Below are 22,262 nucleotides of genomic sequence, written 5' to 3' on the forward strand. Positions count from 1 at the left end.
AGCTGCGAAGCGTGATTGATATGAGCGTTTTCGCCTGATCCGGTTTGCTGCATGCCTTGCTCTGCCTCTCTGCCTTGCTGCCTGTCGCCTCCATCAAGAACGTCAGGCGCTACGGTAGCTATTGTGTGACCTGTACGGAATAAACATTTTCAGTACCTACAACGTTTACTCCTCACCTTCATGTTGGTCTGTGTAGGAGTTAGTTGCACAATTGCAGTCAGCGGCGCCCGGGTTTCCAGATACCCGCTCACAGCGCACAAATAAAGGGAGAGCGAATCGGCGATGGACCGCTGATCACTCCCCGAGTTGGCGCCTCAACTTGTGCAACTACACTACCTAGCTCGTTAGCATGGGAGCCTGCCCTCCGCTAGCACTTCCATCTCCATTCCCGTTAGGTAGTTACCTGGTACACTATTCTCCTGTCTCCCTGCAACCACCACCTTTCCAGCAAACGCTCAAAGCGGATTGTGCTTTGCTACCCCCGACGCGGTCCCAGTCGACTCTCCTTTTTTTGTGCCACCCTAACCCGCCTCCGTCTTTCACCTGGCCCTTTATAGACCTCGGGCAGCGCGACGAGGGGCCCGAATAAAGCTCCGCTGCGAGCGCGTCCCCGCTTCGTCCAGCGTTAACGTAGTCAGGAAGTTAGTGAGAGCCCCAGCGGTGGACACGCTGCGGGCTGTTTGGCCATTTTGCTGGGCTTTTCGTTCGGCGGCTTTTGTTGCATCCAGCGCCCGCCAAGCACCCAAACCCGCCCAGCCGGCCCGCTCGGCGCCTCCCACACACCAACACCATCAGATCGCTACTGTGGAGAGTTGCCCACTAACTGGGGCATCTCGCATTTCGCAACCTTCGGCCGCCCCCTCCCGCTTCCACCTTAACAGGGTTGGTCAACTTCCTCCCATCAAGCAGGCTCGGAGTTCCATTGCGCGATATAGAACTCCCGTATGAAGGAAGACTCGTTTTCCGACCGAAAGCCGAAACTAGTCGTCACCCCCCCGACGGGGCTGCGAACCGGTTTCCGTTCCGCTTGACTTCTCGCCATAGCAGCGCTGTTTCCGGGTCGCTTCCCCGCTGCGGCGTTCACGCCGTCCTCCCGCCGCAACCATGAGCGGCGACTCCTCGCTGGCAGTCATCACTGCTGTCCTCAAAGCCCTCGCTACCGACCCGACGACCCCTCCAGCTTCCTCTAAACCGTACCCGAGCGTTAAGCTGCCGGGCCCCGAGTCCCCCGACAAGACAGAACTCGAGCGGGAGCTTGCGGCGCTTGTGCTCAGGGTGCAACAGCTCGAGGCGAGGGCGAATGCCGCTTCACCAGACCATCTCCCGGACACGCCGAATGAGACTGCCGGCTCCCTCCTCGCAGACGGCAAAAATAGGCCGCGGCCAAGGTACCCGCCCAGCCTCCCGCGCAATGGAGATATCGACGAGGCGCTCGAAGACCTCCGGGAGCATGTCGACGACCAGTCAAAGCTGCTCGACAGCCAGCGCCAGGAGCTCGCCGGCGTGAACGCGCAGTTGCTCCAGCAGAAGCAGCTGCAGGAGAAGGCTCTCGCCATGATCGAGCAGGAGCGCGTGGCGACGTTGGAGCGCGAGCTATGGAAGCACCAGAAGGCGAACGAGGCCTTCCAGAAGGCGTTGCGTGAAATTGGCGAGATCGTCACGGCCGTCGCCCGCGGAGACCTTTCCAAGAAGGTCCGGATGAATAGTGTGGAGATGGACCCTGAAATCACGACGTTCAAGCGGACCATCAACACCATGATGGACCAGCTGCAGGTCTTCTCCAGCGAAGTGTCCCGTGTCGCCCGCGAAGTCGGAACCGAGGGCATCCTTGGCGGCCAGGCCCAGATCGAAGGCGTCGACGGCACCTGGAAGGAGCTGACTGATAACGGTGCGTCCCCCGCATGGCTGCCCTGTGTCGCAATCCTGCTCTCTCTTTCGCTGTGCTAACTTGCACTGCAGTGAACGTCATGGCACAGAACCTTACGGATCAAGGTATGTTGAGTCCTGCTATTTTCGCCCATTCTTGCGAGGTTTGTTTCGCTAACGCTTGCCCCGTAGTGCGCGAGATCGCGTCCGTGACGACGGCCGTGGCGCACGGCGATCTGACCAAGAAGATTGAGCGCCCCGCCAAGGGCGAGATCCTCCAGCTCCAGCAGACCATCAATACAATGGTGGATCAGCTGCGGACATTTGCCTCCGAAGTCACGCGCGTGGCCAGAGACGTCGGAACCGAGGGCATACTGGGCGGCCAGGCCGACGTCGAGGGAGTGCAGGGCATGTGGAACGAGCTGACCGTCAACGTCAACGCCATGGCCAACAACCTCACCACCCAGGTGCGGGACATCATCAAGGTCACCACGGCCGTCGCCAAGGGCGACCTCACCCAGAAGGTGCAGGCCGAGTGCAGAGGCGAGATCTTCGAGCTCAAGAAGACCATCAACTCCATGGTGGACCAGCTTCAGCAGTTCGCGCGTGAAGTCACCAAGATTGCCAGGGAAGTCGGCACCGAAGGAAGACTGGGTGGCCAAGCCACGGTGCACGATGTCCAGGGCACCTGGCGGGACCTCACCGAGAATGTCAACGGTATGGCCATGAACCTGACGACCCAAGTGCGCGAGATCGCCAAGGTCACTACGGCCGTGGCGAAGGGCGACCTCACCAAGAAGATCGGGGTCGAGGTGCAGGGCGAGATTCTGGACCTCAAGAACACCATCAATACCATGGTGGACCGGCTGGGAACATTCGCCTTTGAGGTCAGCAAGGTCGCCCGGGAAGTCGGCACGGACGGTACTCTGGGCGGTCAAGCGCAGGTCGACAATGTCGAGGGCAAGTGGAAGGACCTCACCGAGAACGTGAACACCATGGCGAGGAACCTCACGTCGCAGGTGCGCGGCATCTCGACCGTCACGCAGGCTATCGCCAACGGCGACATGAGCCGCAAGATCGACGTCGAGGCCAAGGGCGAGATACTCATTCTAAAGGAGACCATCAACAACATGGTTGACCGGCTGTCCATCTTCTGCAACGAGGTGCAAAGAGTGGCCAAGGACGTCGGCGTCGACGGCATCATGGGAGGCCAGGCAGATGTTGCCGGCCTGAAGGGCAGGTGGAAGGAGATCACCACCGATGTCAACACCATGGCGAACAACCTTGTAAGTTTCTCGAGGCCGTATCGCTCGGGTGAGGCCGACTTTGACTGACTGGGCTTTTCTTTTCTTTTTTTTTTTTTTTTTCGCAGACCGCCCAAGTACGAGCATTCGGTGACATCACAAACGCGGCGACAGATGGCGATTTCACCAAGCTCGTCGAGGTCGAGGCCTCCGGCGAGATGGACGAGCTGAAAAAGAAGATCAACCAGATGGTGTACAACCTCAGGGACAGCATCCAAAGGAACACGCAGGCTAGAGAAGCGGCCGAGCTGGCCAACAAGACGAAGTCGGAATTCCTCGCCAACATGTCGCACGAGATTCGGACACCCATGAACGGCATCATTGGCATGACACAGCTCACACTCGACACCGACCTGACGCAGTATCAAAGGGAGATGCTCAACATTGTCAATTCGCTAGCCAACAGCCTGCTGACCATCATTGACGACATCTTGGATCTGTCCAAGATCGAAGCGAGGAGGATGGTCATTGAGGAGATACCCTACACGCTTCGCGGGACCGTCTTCAACGCACTCAAGACCTTGGCCGTCAAGGCTAACGAGAAGTTCCTGGATCTCACATACCGCGTCGACAGCTCCGTCCCGGACTACGTCGTGGGTGACTCGTTCAGGCTGCGCCAGATCATCCTGAACCTGGTCGGCAATGCCATCAAGTTTACCGAACACGGCGAGGTTAGCCTCACCATTCGAAAAGCGTCCCAAGTGCAGTGTGTCGAGGGCGAGTACGCCATCGAATTCATTGTGGCGGACACGGGCATTGGCATTCCGGCAGACAAGCTCGACTTGATCTTCGACACCTTCCAGCAGGCCGACGGCTCCATGACGCGCAAGTTCGGCGGCACGGGCCTGGGCCTGTCCATCTCCAAGAGGCTCGTCAATCTGATGGGAGGCGACGTCTGGGTCAAGAGCGAGTACGGCAAGGGCAGCAAATTCTTTTTCACCTGCGTTGTCCGCCTCGCCGACGGCGATATCTCGTTACTCTCGAAGCAGCTCAATCCCTACAAGGGTCATCAGGTGCTGTTCATCGACAAGGGCAGAACCGGCCACGGCGCCGAGATCGCCCAGATGCTCAGGGGCCTCTCCCTCGTCCCGATCGTCGTCGATTCCGAGAAGAGCCCCGCCCTGGAGAAGCCGCGGACATCAGGTGCGTCTCCATACGACGTTATCATCGTCGACTCGATCGAGGATGCCCGGAGATTGCGCTCGGTCGATGACTTCAAGTACCTCCCGATCGTCCTGCTAGCGCCCGTGGTCCATGTGTCACTCAAGTCATGCGTTGATCTGGGAATCACGTCGTACATGACCACACCGTGCAAGCTGATCGACCTCGGCAACGGGATGGTGCCGGCTCTGGAGAACAGAGCGACGCCTTCGCTAGCGGATAATACCCGCTCGTTCGAGATCCTGTTGGCCGAAGATAACACGGTTAACCAGCGGCTTGCCGTCAAGATCCTGGAGAAGTACCACCACGTCGTCACCGTGGTAGGGAACGGCGAGGAGGCCGTCGAGGCGGTCAAGCGGAAGAAGTTCGACGTCATCCTGATGGACGTGCAGATGCCGATCATGGTGAGCTCCCCCATTCGAAGTCGCACTACCCGAGTCTCGGGTTACTGACACAACCGCGACATTCCAGGGCGGTTTCGAGGCCACGGGTAAGATCCGCGAGTACGAGCGCAGCCTGGGCACCCAGCGCACGCCCATCATCGCCCTGACGGCGCACGCCATGATGGGCGACCGGGAGAAGTGCATCCAGGCGCAGATGGACGAGTACCTGTCCAAGCCGCTGCAGCAGAACCACCTGATCCAGACGATCCTCAAGTGCGCCACGCTCGGCGGAGAGCTGCTCGAGAAGAACCGCGAGCGCGAGCTCGCCCGCGCTGCCGAGGCCGCCACCGGCGGCCGCCGCGACAACGGCACGTCGGCCATCACCTCCGCCGCCTCCGCCGCCGCCTCCGCCACCGCCGCCGCCAACGCCGCTACCCTCTCGGCCGCCTTCCAGGCGTCCGCCCCCCGCCCCGCCCTGGCCGCCCGCGCCACCACCGCCGCCGACACCCAAGCCGGCGGGCTCGAGAGCCCCTCCATCGACACGGCCGACCAGGACGAGGACCCCTCGAACAGGACACATACCAGCCACTCCGAACCAAACACCCACGCGTCGTAGTTGACCGGGGGTGGGGAAGGTGCCTTGCTGCGCTTCGTGTTCTTAGTTGCTGCCGAGGGCTCATAGGACTTGAAGCGGCGGGCCGGCTGACACGGAGCTTGGCCTCGCCGCGTTTTCTGCTTGAGCTTTGGGGCCGTTGCTGCGTCTCGCGTCGGGCCGTGGGCGTGGTTGTGCGTGGCAGGACTAAGGGCGGTTTGGTCTTCGGGTCTTTGGCTTGGCTTGGGGAAGCAGGCGGCCTGGGGGGAAGGGGCTGGGGGTCAACTGGGTTCCTGCTGAGTGAGCGGCTTACGTTACGCTGTCGTTTCCCCGCCCCAGCAGGCCCCTCCCTGCCTTGTGTTGCTGTCGTCATTAATCTCCTGTCTCATGTTTTCTGTGTGTTTGCGATGTGGGCTACTTTCTGGTTGTTTCTCATCTCTGCCTCATCTGTCTCGCTGTCTGGGTCGGGTTTGGTTCAGGAACCGTCGTTGCATGTGATACCTACCACCTACCTACCCTACTACATACCCTACTACACCTGGTTTAGAAACGACTTGTCCTCCCTTGATATATATGTCTCCTTTTTTTTTTCCTTTTTTTTTCTTTTTCTTTTCTCCCTCTTCTCTCTTGTCTTTCGTCCTGGGGTCTTGCTTTCTCGCTGTTACGGAATCTCCGGCATCTCTTATACTCCTTGGCACAGACTAGCAGGCGGGCCATGCGTCGTTGTCGTTGTTGGTCATCGCGGAAACAGCACGCTCTGGCACTAGCACAAGCAGAAGCACTGGATCTTCCTTTGGAATATCTTGTCCAGATCTGTTGTTTAGTTTTTGGGTGGGCCTGGGGAGGGGGGAAGGGCGGTCAGCTCGGTCGGTCGGTCAGTACATTGCAAAATGCTTGTTTTGGATCCGATTTGTTTCTTTTTGTTCAGCGGCCAAGCAAGCAAATGTCAAGTCGGTGTTGCCAGCGAGTGAGCGAGTGAGCAAGCACAGCTGAGCAAGTAAAGCAAAGCGAAGCAATGCAAAGTAGAGTTGATAGGAGATCCTCTTCCGCTATACTCGGAGCTTTGTGCTTTGTTACCCAGTCTTCTCCTGTTGTTGAAGCGACATGGGCCTGCCACTTCTTGTTTACAACTACAGCGCGACATCAGACGTGGACGACATGGAGAGAAGGGATTGGGGTTGGAGGGATTAAGCTTCCTGCCCTGCCTACCCCTTGAAGTCGCCTAGCTTGAATCAACTGGTCTAACGTAGATAGATGTGCTCCTGTAGTCTGTAATAAGACAGCAATGCTCGCTTCGTCGATAGGAGGGAGGGAGAACAAACAGGCCGAGGATGATGATGGGCTCGTTTTGGAGGAGTGTACCACCTGGACGATGAGATGAGATGCGGTGAGAGGTGATGGAGTCCCGTTCCCAATATTACGCTACGTAGGGTTCGGTTGCATATCTCCCTTTCCTCCCCTTCCCCCTCCGCTCTCTCTCCATCTGCCTCCGTTCTTCGTGTAGGTGTACAGACTGAACCCGGGTTGATCCATCCGTGCGTGCTCACTCGACCTCGGCATCCGATCGTTCTGTGGAGCCCCTTCCCAACCCCGGAATGAAAACCGACCATGAATTCATGGGATTGCAATTTGGTTTGCATGCTAGAAGTCTCGTCATTCAGTCAGCCAGTCAGCCACCGAGTGATCTCCATGAGACGAAGGGGACGGGGGAAACGGGGATGGGGGGAGTTGACACAGCTTCCGCGGCCCTTTACGAACTATCACTCCGCAAACATTCTTCAAACCTCGTCTTGAAGCCCGCATGTGACGGTTACGCTAATGCCATCGTCTAGACTTGAACCCATGCAGGCGCTCTGAAGGAGCTTGAACCGAAAGGCATGCAGCTTACCTGAGCAGGCATCATTTCATTGCTCCAAATATACACATATCTGGGGTTACATGAGATGCTTTTGCACCTTGCCTTTGCTCTGTCTGGATGTTCCGACGTCTCGTACAAGGAAAAAGAATCCTCATGATCGACATCACCACATGCAGTCACCACCTTAACCCCCGTACCTCTTCAGCCGTAACTCTTGGGCCGAGATAACCAGGCTTGCCACTTCTGCTAGCCATGATGGCTTATGGCTTCGCTTTCGATTCATGCATAAAGAGAGGGAGCAAATGCCTCCACCACGATACTGCGCGCATTGCTCCGAAGAACTCCACTTAAGCGAAGGGGTATCCGTTGACGTTTGAGAAATATATCGCATAGAACAGTGCATCTGGTAAGACAAACAATCATGAATGGTTGGAGGGGTTCTGTAGGCTGTAGCAGTGGTGGTAGGGTGGTAAAGGATGCGCCCTCGAAGGGGGGCGAACCATCCGGATATATGGGGCTTCCCGAGGGCGCTTGGTCACTGCATGCTGCGGTCGACGATCTCGCCTGCCTTCAGCAGGGCACTCATGCCGTCGAGGCTCGCGTTCTGCCTCCCCTGCTGAGGAGATTCGGGCGGAGGTCCGGGGGCAGGTGGCGCGTGGGTCGGAAAGGTTTGCTTGACGTGATGTGCGCTCGCGCCGTGGTGCTGATACTGGTGGTGGTTGGGGGTTTGGTGTGCGAGGAGAGACCCAGGGGTGTGGTAGACTTGAGCAACAGCGTCAGCGAGTTTTCCTCGAGTCCGCAGGTCGGACGGGGAGGGAGAGCGGGTACCATGGAGCACGGGAAGCCCGGCCACACCATTCGGAGCTTGGTGCAGTAGCCTAGGCTTCTGGTCGACAAGGAAAGGGTTCTCGTGAGGCAGGTGCGCCGGCTGGCTTGAATGATGCGGAGGTTCTGGCTTGGATGCCAGTAGGGCATGTATTGGCAAAGGGCCGTCAACCGGTGGCCTGAGCTGGGCATAGAAATGGAGTGAGGTTGAATTCCCAACATAGGGGTGTCCGCTTGGCGGAGGTGCTGAATGCGTGCTGCCGCCAACATGGCCCGTCCCAGGACCGGGGTTGCCAGCAACGTGGTCGGGCGGGGGGCGAAAACCGTTGGGTTCGCTCGATGAACGCCCTCCACCGGGTAGTTCCTGGCCATCGAACACATCGGAGAGCGATGGAAGATGCTTGTGCATGCTCAACTGCGCCCGGCCCTGGTCGTCTCCCTGGCCGGAGTGGCGGGACCTAGGCGGCGGCGGCGCCTGGTTTCTCGAATCGGGATTGAAGGCTGGAGAAAGGCCCGAGGAGTGCCGCTCGGCATTGCTCACGACCGGCGAGATTACGGGCTGGTCCGGCGAGGCGACCGAAGCGGGTGAAGCCAGGGAAGTCGCGTACTGGGAGTCGCCCGGCGAGGCGACAGAGCCGAGTCTTTGAGTGCTGCTAGGAGGCTCGCTTCCTCTGCGGCTCTCGGCTCCGCTTCCACTTCTACTGGTCCTTGTCGGGGTAACATTGGGGCTACCACGACTTTGGGCTCCCAGCTCCGAGAGCCGCAGTCTCTTCGAGCCGTCCTTATCTACCAAGCCCGCGTCGTGTCAAGATGCGTGCGTCGACGAAGAAAACCGAGCAAAATACGCGTCAACACTCACCTTGTGATGGAGAGCCGTGCTTGGCCTTGAACTCCTTCAGGTAAGCCTGGTACTTTCTGTACTCGGGCGTCTGTTTGTACACGGCCAGATCGCTCAGGTACTTGTCCTTGATGGCTTGCGCCTGGGACTCAAACGGCTCCTTTTCGGCCGCGGTCAGGTTTTGCCAGTTCACTCCCACGAGCTTGGCGATCTCGGCGAAGCTCAGATTCCGGCCCTTAAGCTCTTCGCGCATTTCTTTACAAAATACTCCCGAGTCAGCGGCCAGGTCAGCCCCCTGAGGGGGGTTGCAGGTCGGAGGGCGCCCGCCGGGTGCACGGCTTACTGTTAGAGAAGAGCACATAGGCCGAGGGAGGCCGCTCAGGGGCGTTTTCGTCCGGCTAGCGAAGGGGGTCAGAAACCCACTTGGGGATGTGGGACCGCAGACGGCTCGAGGCGGGAAAACCAACCTTCGGATGCCGCCGGTATTTTCGCTTCGTGACGACGACAGTGATTGCCCCTCGTCCACCGGGCGTTGGGGACTCCGTCTTGACTGCATCTTGAAATTTGACCTCCTCGGCGTTTGATTGAGTCGGAGACACAAGCGATGCGTCTGGTGCGACGCCGCGAAAATTGGCGATCCGTCTCTGGAGTTTCTGCAGGCCGCGGTGTCAGTTGGACGGGACTTGTGCGTTTCTTTAGGAGGGGGTGGCCGTGTGCGGCGGCGCGAGGAGCAACGAGGGAGTCGTCCTACCCTGCGATGGCCCAGCTTCACGCCCAGCGCGTCGCTGCAAACCGTTGCTGTCAGTACGGCGAGCAATCCCCATCTGGAGAGACATGAGGTGCACGTACAGGTCGGATTCCGTAATGTCCAAGATGGTCTCCCACGTGTCAAAGCCCTGTTCCAAGAAGGCGTCGAGGTACTGGGCGATTCCCAACTCCCCAAAAATGGTCTCGAGTAGTTCCGTCATCCAGCCTGGGGGGACTACGCAGTGCGACTTGAGTGTGGCGATGCAGACTTGCTGTGTGTCTGCCCAACACGGTAGGCAGAACCGCCGCGTCTCCGCCCAGGTAGTCGGCCGAGCCCTCTCACTCCTCGACTAATTATTCTGGCGCCCGCGAATGTCAAAACTTGACTTCCCGCTAGAGTTCCTGCACAACGAAGCAACCTCCGGCGGCCGGGCGCAACCCCGAGCGCTGGGCTGGCCTGTTCAGGACTGCCGCAGGAGGCACACCCGCGACCTGCGTGCGTTGCGCTTTTTGTTTCTCGCTCAAATCGACCAGGCTGCGGCGCAGCTGGTCGTTGGAATGCTCAGCCTGGTGTGGGCGGCTGCCAGCCGGCGTTGTCCGAGCTGTGGGAGGGATGCGCACAGGTTGTAATCGGCCAAGCTCCGTGCTTGTTGACTGGGGAGAGCTTGATTAGGAATCAGAGGCGCTGAAGGAGCCAGGCCAGAGTCCAAAAAAAACTGGTCTGGGAAAGTCAATGCATGTGTCGCGGCGTTCTCGAAAACTCCAAGCTATTTTGGCCTTTTGGTTGGTGGAGTGAGAGTGACTGTGGTAAAGCTCGTGATGACATGCCCACGGGAGAGGATACACAGTTGTGCAGATGCGGGACGCAACGACACGGCCAGGGGTCCCTTGATGATGTATGGAGCCGATTAGTGAACTAACTGGTTATTGGGAAAGGCCACTCGCACGGAACAGGCACGCAGCGGGTCTGGTTGCTCGTGGCTGGCCCGCTAGTTAGGCTGGCGGTGCGGAAACCAGCTCCCGTCTGGCCGGGAAATGCTGGCCTGCCAGGGCTGCACAAACGGCGGAGCGGCGTGAAATTAACAAGACGGGCACATGGCCCTCAGGCCGGGTCTAGATTTCCTTGCGATCCAGCAGGAACCCGGCAGCTTTTAGCGTGAACACGGAGTATCCGTGTCTTGGGGAATTGTGTCAGCATGCATGAGCTGCTTCGAGACAAACAACCCCCAGGTCGATGTGCAGTCGTCCAGACCCGGCGATTTGGAGGGGCAAGTCGGCGTGCTGTTGTGCTGTTGCTGCATCAAGCAAGCGTGGGAGAAAAGCATCCAACGCCATCGCACTGCAGATTCCAGGACTGGAGCCGGGAACTTCGATATGCAAGAGCGGGTCTCCAACCCAGTACCTTGTCGAGGGACAAGTGAATGGGGGTACGGAATCGCGGCTGAGAACGGGGCGCCGCCGAGGTACCCGGGGGGCAGTCAGTTAGCTGGGGGTCTCGCAGATCCGGGGCCGTCTGGATCGTGACCCCTCGGAGCTGATCGGCCTTTCTCTTGTCCACCAGTTCAACGTGAACGATCTCGGTTGGCTCAACCACTGCCCAACGATCAACCGGGAGACAGGTCCTGGTCGTGTGTGTGCAGCGCGTCGTTCGCGGAGCCGGATCGGATACCAACCTGAGTGATACCAAGTGTACTGCAATGAGGTCAAATAAGATAACAAAGGTACCTCACTTACCTTAACGTCTGGCTGGTGTCCTCCTTGCATGGCTTTAGAAAGGGTGGGGGAGATCAGCCGACCCTTCTGATGTCTCCGATCTTGGCTCCATCGAGGAGGTGGTGGGAATCCCATCTCGACTCGATGGGCTTTTCCCCCCTGTGGTGCGCCGATCGACGGAGGCGAATAGCCCAAAAAAACATGCCCAAAATGCCCGAGCTAGCATGTCACCTCTCTCATCCTCTCGCTTCTCACGTGCGTTCGGCACCAGGACCGGCAATCGTCACCTTGCGGGGAGGGGTAGCAGCACAAACCACGCCCCGGGCGCAGGGAAAAAGCGAGTTGGATGCAGAAGTTGGGCGAGGAAGGTGGATCTCGATCCCCATCGACGCCATGAACTCACATGAAAAACGTACGATTCTGAGCGAAGCACGGCGATACTCGGCCAATGAGAAGCATTCTACCCGCCGCTATCCAAGAACAGCCTAGCGGCTGCGGCATTGGAATGTACAGTATCTTACGGTACAGTTCACTTTGTGTACTGTACACAACCTAGGTACCTTGGTACTGGTGGCAGGTGCGATCACTCCTGTGTATTCCGTCGATTAGGTGGTGCGTCTCGCCAATAATTCGCCAGTTAGGTAGTTGCCTAGCGTTATGGAATATTGAAACTGGACATACACTGCCCCATCTGGACATATTGTACGGATTACGCAGGACACAGCAGTGGAAACAAGGAGCGGCTGCCGGTTGTAGGCTGTTGGAGGCAACGTTACGGGACATCAAAAATACATGAATCCCCCGTCGATGTCCCGGGGAGGCGGACTTCTTTTCTGGTGGCGGGGTGCGCCCGATAATGTGGGCGACCGACGGTGCAGCAAATCGACGATTGGGAAACCCGTGAGGCCACTTTCCCGCACTTGGCTGCTGCATCCTGCTATCCCTCCCGCATTCACAGGCAATCAAGCAACTTGCCGCTTCGCCGGAAGCCCCGTTGCTGGTTACACTGGCCGAGTCTGACCGCATGAAGCACATTTCTCTCTTGATGGCAGGCGAGATGGAGACAGACGAACACGCACGAGCGGAAGACCAAACTTGTTAAACGTTTACTGTGCGCTAACGCTACACAAATAAGTACTGTCGTATCTATTCCGCAGGGACAGAACGTTCGGTCGGATGCCTTCGACGCCCAGGCATGCGGCAGTGCCGAGTGCCGTCGGATGGCGGCTGAATCTGTTTGCGAAACTTTGGGCCAGAGCACAAAGAGCCGCGGCAAGCGTTAACCTTGCGGGCGATCACCGGTTGAGCGCCTATGGGATGTCAGATTCCAGGATGTTCACTTTGAGTTCTGTCGCATTAGTGTTGCGAAGGTACACTAGCTGGCCATCGCAATGGGGCAATGGAGGTCACGGGCTCCTCTGGTGAAGGAGTCCGAGATACACTGAGATCGACCAAGGGCCTAGACGATCGTCGTCGCGTTTCATCGCAAGGGAACACCTGGGAAAGCTGCGCGAATCAGGAACATCTGGAAAAGCTGCCGTGAGGACTTTGCCGCGCGAACTGTCGAAGCAAGCTTCGTGGACAACGGCTGCCTCTCTGATTGCCAAGGGAGCCTTCGGGGCCGTGATCTATGCTGCAGCAGTTCCCATAACCGCTCAACAAGTTCGACATCCGGTACACGGAGGACTCGAAGCATTCGAAGCGCCAGACCTCGTCCTACACTGTTTCGTTGGGTAGTTCGAGATTCCCCATTTATTCGATCTGCACGAGCTGCACGTGCACAAACGTGCATACATACCTTACCTCCCTAAGGTATTGACCTACGGTAAAAGTTCAGACCTCGCTTCGGTAAGCTTGCTGGTAGGCCACAGCAAGTGGACACAGCAGCGCCGCCAGCATTGAGCTAGAGAAGCGCGTCCACGCCCCGAGCGACAAACCAAACTGCCCATTCACAGGGAAGAACGAGAACACATTGCCAGCCACACAACCGCCTGGAATCAGCCATGGCGCCAACTCCTCCTCATCTCCCGAAGCCCGACGGGATTGCAGCTGCCAGCAACGGCAGCAGCAGCGAGACCTCGTCGTCATCTGCATCTTCGTCATCACTCCTCCACAATGTGGCTCAGGTATGTACGGGTTACGACCAGTTACGCTCGGAATTATATCATGAAAGCGCCTCCCCGCCCTACAGCAGCCTGCCTGCCTATCCCCCCCTTCCCGGGAAGGGGATTCGCTCTGCGTTCTTCAGCCCTGTCTTTTCCCCGGCCCACTCAAATTAACTACAGCTGACGTTCTGATCCGCGGTCCAGGCCCTCCGAGACCTTTCCAGGTACGGAGCGACTTCCTTTGCTTCCCGGCTCCCAGACTCTCTCTATCCCATCTCCAAACCCCCCACGACTCGCTTCCTCAATGCGGCCCATCTCCTCGTGACCCTTCCCCCACAGGCTGCCATCCCTGGCCACTTACATCACCGGAGCGGCCGAACAGTCTCGTCCACTCCCACTGTCCTCACCGCTCTCAGAGAGGCCGGCTGTGCCGGTGGTGGCTCGGGCGAGTCGGTTCCGGCGACTCGCAGACTCGGTCTGGCCGGCCGCCGTTGATCCCCGTCCTTGAGACGACAAACAGGGGCCCCCGCAGGTTTTACCGCGCCGTGGTTCTTCGTGTCGGTTGTCGTCTCCCACCCTCTCACCCTCTCACAATCATGGCATAGCGCGGCAGTGGCCTCCACTCAGACCATCCTTTTTCCGTCTCACCTTTCTTTTCTTCCAAGCCAATCTTTGTCGAAAAGCTTCGACCATCACGCTTCGGAGGAGCCACCAGCCCTTTCTTGTGTGCTCCCGCTGTGCCGCTTCTCCTCCTGGACGCGGGACGAATAGTATACCACAGCAGGGACGGGCTGCCCAGAACACGCACAAACCCGGAGCGTGAGATTCAATCTCGCGTATATCTATCCATGGATGACTGATATGATGTGCTATGAATTACCCCTACCCCGTGCTCGCAAAGCCGCTGACAGTTCGCCGTGTTGCAAAACAAACAACCCAGGGGCGAACAGACCGCGGCCGTGCTCGAGGAGAGTTTGAGCAGCCTGGAGAGCAAGCTGGACGGGATCCTGGCGTCCTTCGGGGCGGCGGTCTCTCCGGAGGAGCCGGGCGCCGCTGCTCCGGAGCGGAAAGGGCAGCAGAAGAAGGACGCGAATGGTGATGACAGCAAGGAGGGTGGTGGTGGTGCTGCTGCTGCTGCGGATGGCGGCGAAAAAGGGGGCACATGAACGAGAGAGGCTCTCGCTTCTTTTCATTTCCGGTGTCAGTGAATGGCCCCGGCCTTGCGCTGTTCTAGATCTAGAAAGAGCGTTAAGACTATCGCCAATTTGCGGAGCGGAGGCTGTTAGATAGACGGGACATTCGATGATGACTCTTGGGCTCATCAATGGTAACAGAGCTTCGCGTATGCTCTGCCGGCGATACCCGGTTGGCAACACACTTGAGAGACACGCGCGCGAGGGCGGCAGGGAAAGGAATATTCATCATCGTAACACCACCCACATACAACAATAGAACATAAACACTAAACCCGGTTGCATGCGTACACCACCAAGCATCACTCATCACACCAGCCCCAGCCAAAGAAAACATGAAACCCCGCCCAGCCAGCCAGCCAGCCAGCCCACGACCAAAAATAAGTCCCAATCTACCCAACCCATCACAACCACACAGCCACCCCAACCCAACCCGCATCCGAGAACAAAATAGATGGCTGCCAACCCCCGTGTAACCAGCACCACCACCAGCACCACCAGCCACAATTTATCTCAGCTACACTCAACTCAACTCAGCTCAACTCAACTGAACACAACTCACTCCCCGCCCTCGGCAATCTCCGCACTCCAGTCCTTGCGGATGAGCAGCTCGTCCAGCGCGTCCGTCTTGTCGATCACCAGGCCCTTCTCGTTGGCCAGGTGCAGCAGGCAGATGAAGCAGAAGCTGGTCGAGATGTCGGCCATGACCTGGCGCGGGTAGACGCGCTGCAGGCCGTTCATGACCTCGGTGAACTTGAGGGTCGGGCCGGGGTCGGCGGCGCCGGGTCCGGGTCCTCCGGCTGGTCCGGCTTCCTTGGCTGTTGTGTCTTCTCCCGTTGTCGTTGGTTTCTCGGGTGAGACCGGGGTGAGGAGGCGGCTGTTGTTGTTGTTGTTGTTGTTGGTGGTGGTGGTGTTGTCCTGCATGCGCATGTGAGTAAGAGGCGTTGGGTTTGTGGTTAGTTGGAGGGGAAGGAAGGTAAAAAGAATGGGGAAAGGTAGGGGGTGACACGGCACGTACGGTCAGGCTGTCAAAGTTCATGCCCTTCCAGATTTCCTCCTTGAGCCGGCGCACATCCACCTTCTTGGCCACGCGCGCGTACTGCACGTACTCGGGCCGGAGCCGCCTGTTCTGCGTCACCAGCATGGTGCCGAACGCCAGATCGGCCGCGTTCGTCACCGTCATCCCGCCAAAGGCGCCCGTCATGCCCACGTCGGTCATCATGCCCGCGGCGCCGGCCTCCGGCGAGAAGTGCTCGCGCGCGTCGGCGAACTCGTCCATGTCGTCATCGTCGTCGTCGTCGAGGCCACCGGCACCCGCGAAGGGGAGTCCGTCGTCGTCTTGGAAGAAGTTGGCGTCGTAGTCGCCTTGCGGCAGGGGCGAGTCGTCCGAATGGCCGGCGCCGCCCTCGGCGGATTGCAGCGGAGCCTTCTGCGAGGCCCAGAAAGCCTCGTCCATCTCGCCCTCGGGGATGTCGTTCTGGCGGTGGGCGTCCATGTTGCCCATGCGGCCGCCGCCCAGGACGCGTCGTCGGCCCATGCGCGCCTTCGGCTTGAGGAACAGGCTGAGGAGCTGCTTGGAGCTGAAGTGCTTGTCGTCGGGCAGGAGGTTGCGAGATTTCGACTTCCAGTCCTTCTTGGGCAAGGAGATGACCGAATTGGAGGAAGCCTGTGTGTAGATCAACTCTGCGACTGCCTGATCCAGTGGCGCAGCGAAGTCGATCTCGAACGGCTGCTTCTCCTTGCGCTGCCTTGTGGACTCGATTGGCTTGTTGACGTCCTTGATCTTTCGTATCCTCCAGTGTTCGGCGCTCGTCCAGTTCTTTTGGAGGGCCTGGTCAAAGTAGCTGAGGATGTCTTCATGCACCCTGTCGTCCTTCTGCGAATGCGTCATGGAGATGGCAAAGTCGCCGGCCCCGGTATCCAGCAGATCAGCACCGTCGCCCTCCCCATCAGCTCCGACGCCGTCTCCCATCCCCAAACCGTCACCGAAGCGGCGCATCATCTGCGGCTCGAGGGCGGCTTCGCGCGCCCAGGCCTCTCCTCCTTCGCCGAACGCGACGTCGGCACCCAAGTCGAAGGATCCGAGACCGTCTTCGTCGTCGAAACCAAGCGGGTTCTCCTCGTCGATAAACATGCCGGACTTGTCGCCGATTCCGTCAGGACCCGGAGTCTTTTCCTTGTCCTGATCTTGGCGCCAATCGTCGGGCGCCCGCAGGAACGGGATGTCCAAGGACCCGGATGGGTCGCCAAGATCGAACGTCTTCAGCGACGGGCAGACGTCCATGCTGTCGAGGAGGCTCAGATCAGGGAAGAACCTCGCGCCAAGACCGGCAACATCGATTTCTACGTCCTCTTCTTCCTCTGGTTCCTCGGGCGCCGGCGTTTTGTCCCGATCATCAGTTGATAGGTCGGCCTCTCCGTCGCCTTCCTCTCCGTCAAGCGCCTCCCCACCGCCCCGTTTGCGGGACTTGGAGGCAGCCTCGGCGGCGTCCTCGGCGTCATCGCTGCTGTCAAATACGATGCGCCCTCGGGAATCGATCATCAGGTGATTTAGCAGGAGACCTTTGGCGCCGCCCTCGTCGAAGTCGGCGGATGCCTTCTTGAACAGCGGGTCGACGGCAAATTCCAGTTCCAATTTCTTGAGCTGCAGCGAAGCAAATGACGGCGCAAGGGTTGCTTCGGACGATCTCTGAGTCTGCGCGGGTGTCAGCACACTCTATGTGAAAAGGGGCAGCCATGGAGCTCATGGACGGCGCGCCGCACCTTCTTCTTCGACTTCTGGCGCACGTTGCCGTCCTCGTCGACCTCGTCCTCTTCTTCGTCCTCGTCCTCGCCGTCGCGGTCCTTTTTCTTGCTGTCGCGGCTGTCGGCCAGACCGCTCAACAGTTTTCCCGTCTCGGTGGCGACGCTGTCAACTCTGCTCGTGTAGATCTTGACGCAGCCGTCCAGGGTGCAGCTGGCCTTTTGGAAGTTGACGCCGTCGCCCTCCTTGAGCAGGGACATGTCGTGGAAGTAGTCGATCAGGGCGAAGTTCCACGAGTTGGCCGCGTTGATCTTGTTGTCGGTCGCCATCTTCATCCACTCCTCGAAGTTGGCCAGGATAGGGACGCGCTTCATCGGGGTGACGGCCCTGCCGTTAACGACGAGCTGCTCGTCATCGTCGACGATGATGGGGTTGTTGCCGCTCTTGCGCCGCCGCGGCGTGCGCGGGTTGGACCCGGGCGAGTCGGCATTCTGCAGGTCGTTGAGGGTGGCGCCCGACTTGCGCGGCGTGCTCGTCGCTGCGGCCCTGAGCTGGTTGATCTGAGCCTCGTGGGCGGCCTTACGCCCGTGGGAACGCTGGGCTTTTTCTTGGGCGTCGTCGTTGAGCGGGATCCTGCTTGAAGTGCCGTGCGGTCAATGGGCGATGTTCTCTTGTCCGGCGGGCGCGGGGGACACCCCCAGGCTCAGATCAAATCGAATCACACCAAACCAAGTTCAAAAACACGCGTGTCGCGACTCACTTTATGGGCGATTTGTACGGCGAGCCGAGGAGAGAGCCGGAAGCGGCCCTGCTTCCGCTCCTGCGCGACACCTGGGCGACGCGAGGCATATTTTTTGCTGCTGTATCGTGATGATGCGTGTCGCTGTTGTTGCAGCTTGCCTGCGTCTGTCGTCAACCAGCGTCAGTTGTGCGATTTGGCTGCAGCCCAAAGTGTTTTTGTTTACTTTGGCCTGGTCAGCTGGGAGACGATGTGCGATTGGCTGGAGGGGTTGGATGGGGTCGAGCCGCGAGCCAAAGCACGTGCTGATAACTCGCTAAGATTGATCCAAGGCTCCATCCATTCCAGACCCCGCTCATCAAGGCTCTTGGCGTTCTTCACTGCCACTGCACAATTCCCGATCGGCTCTGAGCGCGGTCAGCCGCAGTGAGCCATGGCGCTGCGACGAGGTATTCTGGATGCATACAAGGGAATTGCATGTCCCCGAAGACTATCGGTTTCTTGTTTCTACAAAGAGCGTCTTACTCCAAGTTGGAGCATTTGGCTTCCACGCTGAACGCAACGTTCGTCAGCCTGCGTGTTCCGGCCAGGCAGCGGCAGCGTCGGCGGGCCTGATTGGAGCGCCCAGAGACTGCAGGGGTGCGGCTGTGGGGCAACCGCCATTGGCCCTCCGCAAGGTGGAATCCACGCCGTTGTCGTACCTCCCGAAGCTAGCGCTGTCCGAGAGCTGCGGCACTGCCATGGCATGATCTCATCCACGTCAATTGCCCGCCCGCGCTCAAAAACAGCTCGCGAAGTGAAGCATCAGCACCCCTTTCGCTTCGTTGTGTCTGTCGACAGAAGCCGCTCGAATGGGCCATGCTCCGGCGGCAGAATGTCGCCGTCTCCCCTTCGCGGTCGCCGCCTGCGGAGCCGACACAGCGCCCGGCCAGCCGTCGGCGCCGTCCTGCTGGTCTCGCTGATCGCTGCCATTGCGCTGTTCAGGCAGGCGTCGGGCACCAATGGCGTCGGAAGTAGCCATCTCGGCGCGAGAGACTTGCGAGCCGACGAGGTCGGCTGCCGCGAAGTCCACCATGCCGCCGACCAGTGCGCCTTCGTCCTGGAGAACTGCGAGGACGACGAGGCCGGCTTGATCCACTACCTGACCTTCTACTACTGCACCCTTGGCGCCGCAAAACCGGCCGCGTTTGCCCTCCTCGCCGCCTGGCTCGGCCTGCTGTTCACCACCATCGGCATCGCCGCCAGCGACTTCTTCAGCGTCAACCTCAGCACCATCGCCGGCGTGCTTGGCCTGAGCGAGAGCCTGGCCGGCGTCACCTTCCTCGCATTCGGCAATGGCTCGCCCGACGTGTTCAGCACCTTCGCCGCCATGGGCTCCAACAGCGGGAGCATGGCCGTGGGCGAGCTCATCGGCGCTGCCGGCTTCATTACCGCCGTCGTCGCCGGCTCCATGGCCCTGGTGCGCGAGTTCAAAGTCAGCAAACGCACCTTCGTCAGGGACATCATCTTCTTCATCGCAGCCGTCAGCTTCACCATGGTCTTCCTGGCCGACGGCGAATTGCACCTGTGGGAGTGCTTCACTATGATCGGCTTCTACTTGTTCTATGTGATCGTCGTCGTGGGTTGGCACTGGCTGTCCACCCGGAGGAGGAGGCATCGCCTGAGGGTGACCGCATCTCGCACGCACATGTATGGTGCGCCAGGTCGTGCCGCCGAAGAATTGGAACCCTACCGTGACGAGCCGGATGAAGACGAGGCAACCCCTGTCGGCGGTCGGTCCCGGCGTGCGCCCGAACCAGGCGACATCAGTGCCTTGGAAAGGGGACCGCTCATTGAGGTCGACGGCATGCCTCGGGCGCCTGACGACAGCGGTGCCACGGCAGAGCCGGACGAGGACGAGGAAGAGCAACGAGAGATACACGTCGCCGCCGAAATGGCGAGCAGCATGCGCGTCAACAGGCCGAGATGGGGACGGAGCAACACCACCATTACCCCGATCCGACCGAGTCTGGTGGGCGTGCTCGAGTTTAGGTCGGTCCTCTCCTCGCTGCAGAAAGAAAGAAACATGCACATGGGCCCGGTCCATGGTAGGACGCATTCCTTCCAGCAGCAGCCGGCGGCCAGCTCGACTGCCGAGGATACACGCGGCCGTTCGCGAATCCAAGCCTCGCCGGCCCAGGTCGCGGCTGGAACGAGGGAACGAGCCCTGTCGTCCGGAAACTCGCCGTTGAACCTGCAGAATGCAGATCTTCCTCTGACCAGCGCTGCTTCCCTGCCCGAGACACGCACAAGCTCGACTGCCCGGACCGTCGACGGAAGGCTTGCGCCGCCTCACGGCCCCGCCTTGTCGGCTGGCGCCTCGCCGCGCGGCTCTCATGATGTGCCGAAGCCGACGGGCCAGTCTCTGCACATCCGAATTCCCTCCCCGGGCCGGCCCTCCAGCGGACGCTCTTCGCCCTCGCTCTCGCCGTTCCCTGGCCTGTCGGAGTCCCCTGCCGTGCTGACGCCCCATCAGGAGCTCGGCGGGTTCTCTTTACCTGGCCCTCTTGACACTAGACTTCACTCTTTCCCAGGTCTAGATGAACAGGAAGACCGCCCGAGGCCGGTCAAGTGGTGGCCCTACGGACTGCTTCCGGCACCCCATGTGCTTCTTGCCACCATGTTCCCAACGCTGCAGGGGTGGAAGGAGAAGACGCTGTGGGATAAGCTGGTCAGCCTGATCTCGGCCCCAAGCATCTTCTTCCTCGTCGCAACGCTTCCGGTGGTGGAGACGGAGAACGAAGAGAACGAGTCCGAGATCGGTCCGGCGGATTCTCCAGAAGCCGGCACTCCTGGGGGGATAGCCACGCCGGTATGGGTCGAAGAGGGTGGCACCGTCCAACCTGAAACGGAGTGGCAGGCTTACCGGAGACGGACCCGCTCGGTGACGTCGAGATCATCACCGCTCTACCTGTCGCCCTGCACGCTACCGTTGGATGCTCGGCACCCACCAGCTGCGCAAATCACATCAGGGGTACCCGCTTCGCAGCGTCCGAAGCCAGCAGGCGCCGATTCGCACCGCGACACGGCTTCATCTGGTGACGCTCGGTCGGGGTGGAACAGATGGCTTGTCGCTGTCCAACTTTTCACTGGGCCTCTTTTTGTCGTTTTCATCGCGTGGGCGAACACGGCCGACGACTTTGTGGAGCCGAAGAAGGCGCTCCTCAGGATGACGCTGTACTCGCTGGTGTTCTCCCTGTGCTTGCTGGGGCCTCTGCTCCTGACCACCTCGGCCGACAAAAAGCCCAAGTACCATTTCCTCCTCTGCTTCCTGGGGTTCGTCATCAGCGTCGCGTGGATTTCCACCATCGCCGGGGAGGTCGTCGGCGTGCTCAAGGCCTTCGGCGTGATTCTCAACATCTCGGAAGCTATCCTCGGACTGACTGTGTTTGCCGTGGGCAACTCGCTGGGCGATCTCGTCGCCGACGTCACGGTCGCCCGCTTGGGGTATCCCGTGATGGCATTGGCCGCGTGCTTCGGCGGACCGATGCTCAACATACTCCTGGGCGTCGGCATCGGAGGCGCGTGGATGGGCATCAGCTCGGCCAAGCAGAAGCACCGCAAACACCCCGGGGCGCCGCTGCACTACAAGCCCTACCGCATTCAGGTCGGCGGGACGTTGTTGATCTCGGCTGCCACTGTGCTGCTGACGCTCACCGTCCTGCTCATCGCGGTGCCGTCGAACAATTGGGTTATGAGCCGCAAGATCGGCTGGGGCTTGATTTGCATATGGACTGTTGGGACCATCGTCAATCTCGTGGCGGAGCTCACGGGGACTTGGTCGGACGTGTCATGACTGCTGGCAAGCATTATCACCGCGGGTACATGCCGGGCGGGGCAACATGTTTAAGCCGATCGAATTCAGTGACCATACGCCTGCAGCACCTGCGCTGGTGTGGACGACCTTACACGGCTGGCACATGTCGAGACCGAACGCTGCCTCGCCTCTCTCAGTTTATGCACTCGCCCGCGACCAGGCGCGTTTCTATCAGCGTACCCCTCCCTGTTGGACGGAGCCGGCTGCTCCTCATCTCAGTTCTGCCAGCCAACACCCTACGCTGCCAAGAGGTGCCTTCCGGGGAACCGGTGGCCGGCCAGCCGAGGGGTCATCGCTGGCCCCTCCCGGATTGCCCACTCACCCCCGGCGTCTGGGAAA

At 59.7% G+C, this 22,262-nt stretch overlaps 5 protein-coding genes across 5 annotated transcripts; 3 read left to right on the top strand and 2 right to left on the bottom strand.

The window, feature by feature from the left end:
* The first annotated feature begins 991 nt into the window (after nt 1–991).
* On the top strand, nt 992–5,522 carry THITE_2121766 (uncharacterized protein). The gene is made up of 5 exons (XM_003656670.1): nt 992–1,888; nt 1,960–1,992; nt 2,059–3,152; nt 3,239–4,735; nt 4,803–5,522. Exons 1-5 carry the CDS (start codon nt 1,105–1,107, stop codon nt 5,328–5,330), a joined length of 3,936 nt encoding a protein of 1,311 aa, XP_003656718.1. The 5' UTR covers nt 992–1,104; the 3' UTR covers nt 5,331–5,522.
* A 1,752-nt stretch (nt 5,523–7,274) lies between these two features.
* Nucleotides 7,275–10,053, bottom strand: THITE_2121767 (uncharacterized protein). The gene is made up of 8 exons (XM_003656671.1): nt 9,677–10,053; nt 9,579–9,612; nt 9,295–9,480; nt 9,171–9,225; nt 8,849–9,082; nt 7,993–8,775; nt 7,665–7,926; nt 7,275–7,567 (listed from the first exon to the last, which is right to left on the bottom strand). Exons 1-7 carry the CDS (start codon nt 9,793–9,795, stop codon nt 7,700–7,702), a joined length of 1,638 nt encoding a protein of 545 aa, XP_003656719.1. The 5' UTR covers nt 9,796–10,053; the 3' UTR covers nt 7,275–7,567; nt 7,665–7,699.
* A 2,986-nt stretch (nt 10,054–13,039) lies between these two features.
* Nucleotides 13,040–14,712, top strand: THITE_2121770 (uncharacterized protein). The gene is made up of 3 exons (XM_003656672.1): nt 13,040–13,413; nt 13,597–13,616; nt 14,333–14,712. Exons 1-3 carry the CDS (start codon nt 13,291–13,293, stop codon nt 14,556–14,558), a joined length of 369 nt encoding a protein of 122 aa, XP_003656720.1. The 5' UTR covers nt 13,040–13,290; the 3' UTR covers nt 14,559–14,712.
* An 81-nt stretch (nt 14,713–14,793) lies between these two features.
* Nucleotides 14,794–18,177, bottom strand: THITE_135104 (condensin subunit H-like protein; the record flags this gene model as incomplete). The annotated part of the gene is made up of 4 exons (XM_003656673.1): nt 14,794–15,503; nt 15,604–17,280; nt 17,349–17,961; nt 18,089–18,177. 4 exons carry the CDS (start codon nt 18,175–18,177, stop codon nt 15,144–15,146), a joined length of 2,739 nt encoding a protein of 912 aa, XP_003656721.1. The 3' UTR covers nt 14,794–15,143.
* A 438-nt stretch (nt 18,178–18,615) lies between these two features.
* Nucleotides 18,616–22,139, top strand: THITE_2121773 (uncharacterized protein). Its single transcript, XM_003656674.1, has one exon. The coding sequence runs from the start codon at nt 18,942–18,944 to the stop codon at nt 21,900–21,902; it is 2,961 nt and encodes a 986-aa protein (XP_003656722.1). The 5' UTR covers nt 18,616–18,941; the 3' UTR covers nt 21,903–22,139.
* Nucleotides 22,140–22,262: the final 123 nt, after the last annotated feature.

Source organism: Thermothielavioides terrestris, chromosome 5, assembly GCF_000226115.1.
Source record: "Thermothielavioides terrestris NRRL 8126 chromosome 5, complete sequence".
Taxonomy (NCBI): domain Eukaryota; kingdom Fungi; phylum Ascomycota; class Sordariomycetes; order Sordariales; family Chaetomiaceae; genus Thermothielavioides; species Thermothielavioides terrestris.

Coding starts and splice junctions, on each gene's coding strand:
- THITE_2121766 (XM_003656670.1), top strand. CDS start 1,105: ATGAGCGGCGACTCCTCGCTGGCAGTCATCACTGCTGTCCTCAAAGCC. Junction 1,993..2,058: donor ACAGAACCTTACGGATCAAG/GTATGTTGAGTC, acceptor CTTGCCCCGTAG/TGCGCGAGATCGCGTCCGTG. Junction 4,736..4,802: donor ACGTGCAGATGCCGATCATG/GTGAGCTCCCCC, acceptor GCGACATTCCAG/GGCGGTTTCGAGGCCACGGG.
- THITE_2121773 (XM_003656674.1), top strand. CDS start 18,942: ATGTCGCCGTCTCCCCTTCGCGGTCGCCGCCTGCGGAGCCGACACAGC.
- THITE_2121767 (XM_003656671.1), bottom strand. CDS start 9,795: ATGACGGAACTACTCGAGACCATTTTTGGGGAGTTGGGAATCGCCCAG. Junction 9,083..9,170: donor CTATGTGCTCTTCTCTAACA/GTAAGCCGTGCA, acceptor TATTTTGTAAAG/AAATGCGCGAAGAGCTTAAG. Junction 8,776..8,848: donor GCACGGCTCTCCATCACAAG/GTGAGTGTTGAC, acceptor CGGGCTTGGTAG/ATAAGGACGGCTCGAAGAGA.
- THITE_2121770 (XM_003656672.1), top strand. CDS start 13,291: ATGGCGCCAACTCCTCCTCATCTCCCGAAGCCCGACGGGATTGCAGCT. Junction 13,414..13,596: donor TCCTCCACAATGTGGCTCAG/GTATGTACGGGT, acceptor TCCGCGGTCCAG/GCCCTCCGAGACCTTTCCAG. Junction 13,617..14,332: donor GCCCTCCGAGACCTTTCCAG/GTACGGAGCGAC, acceptor CAAACAACCCAG/GGGCGAACAGACCGCGGCCG.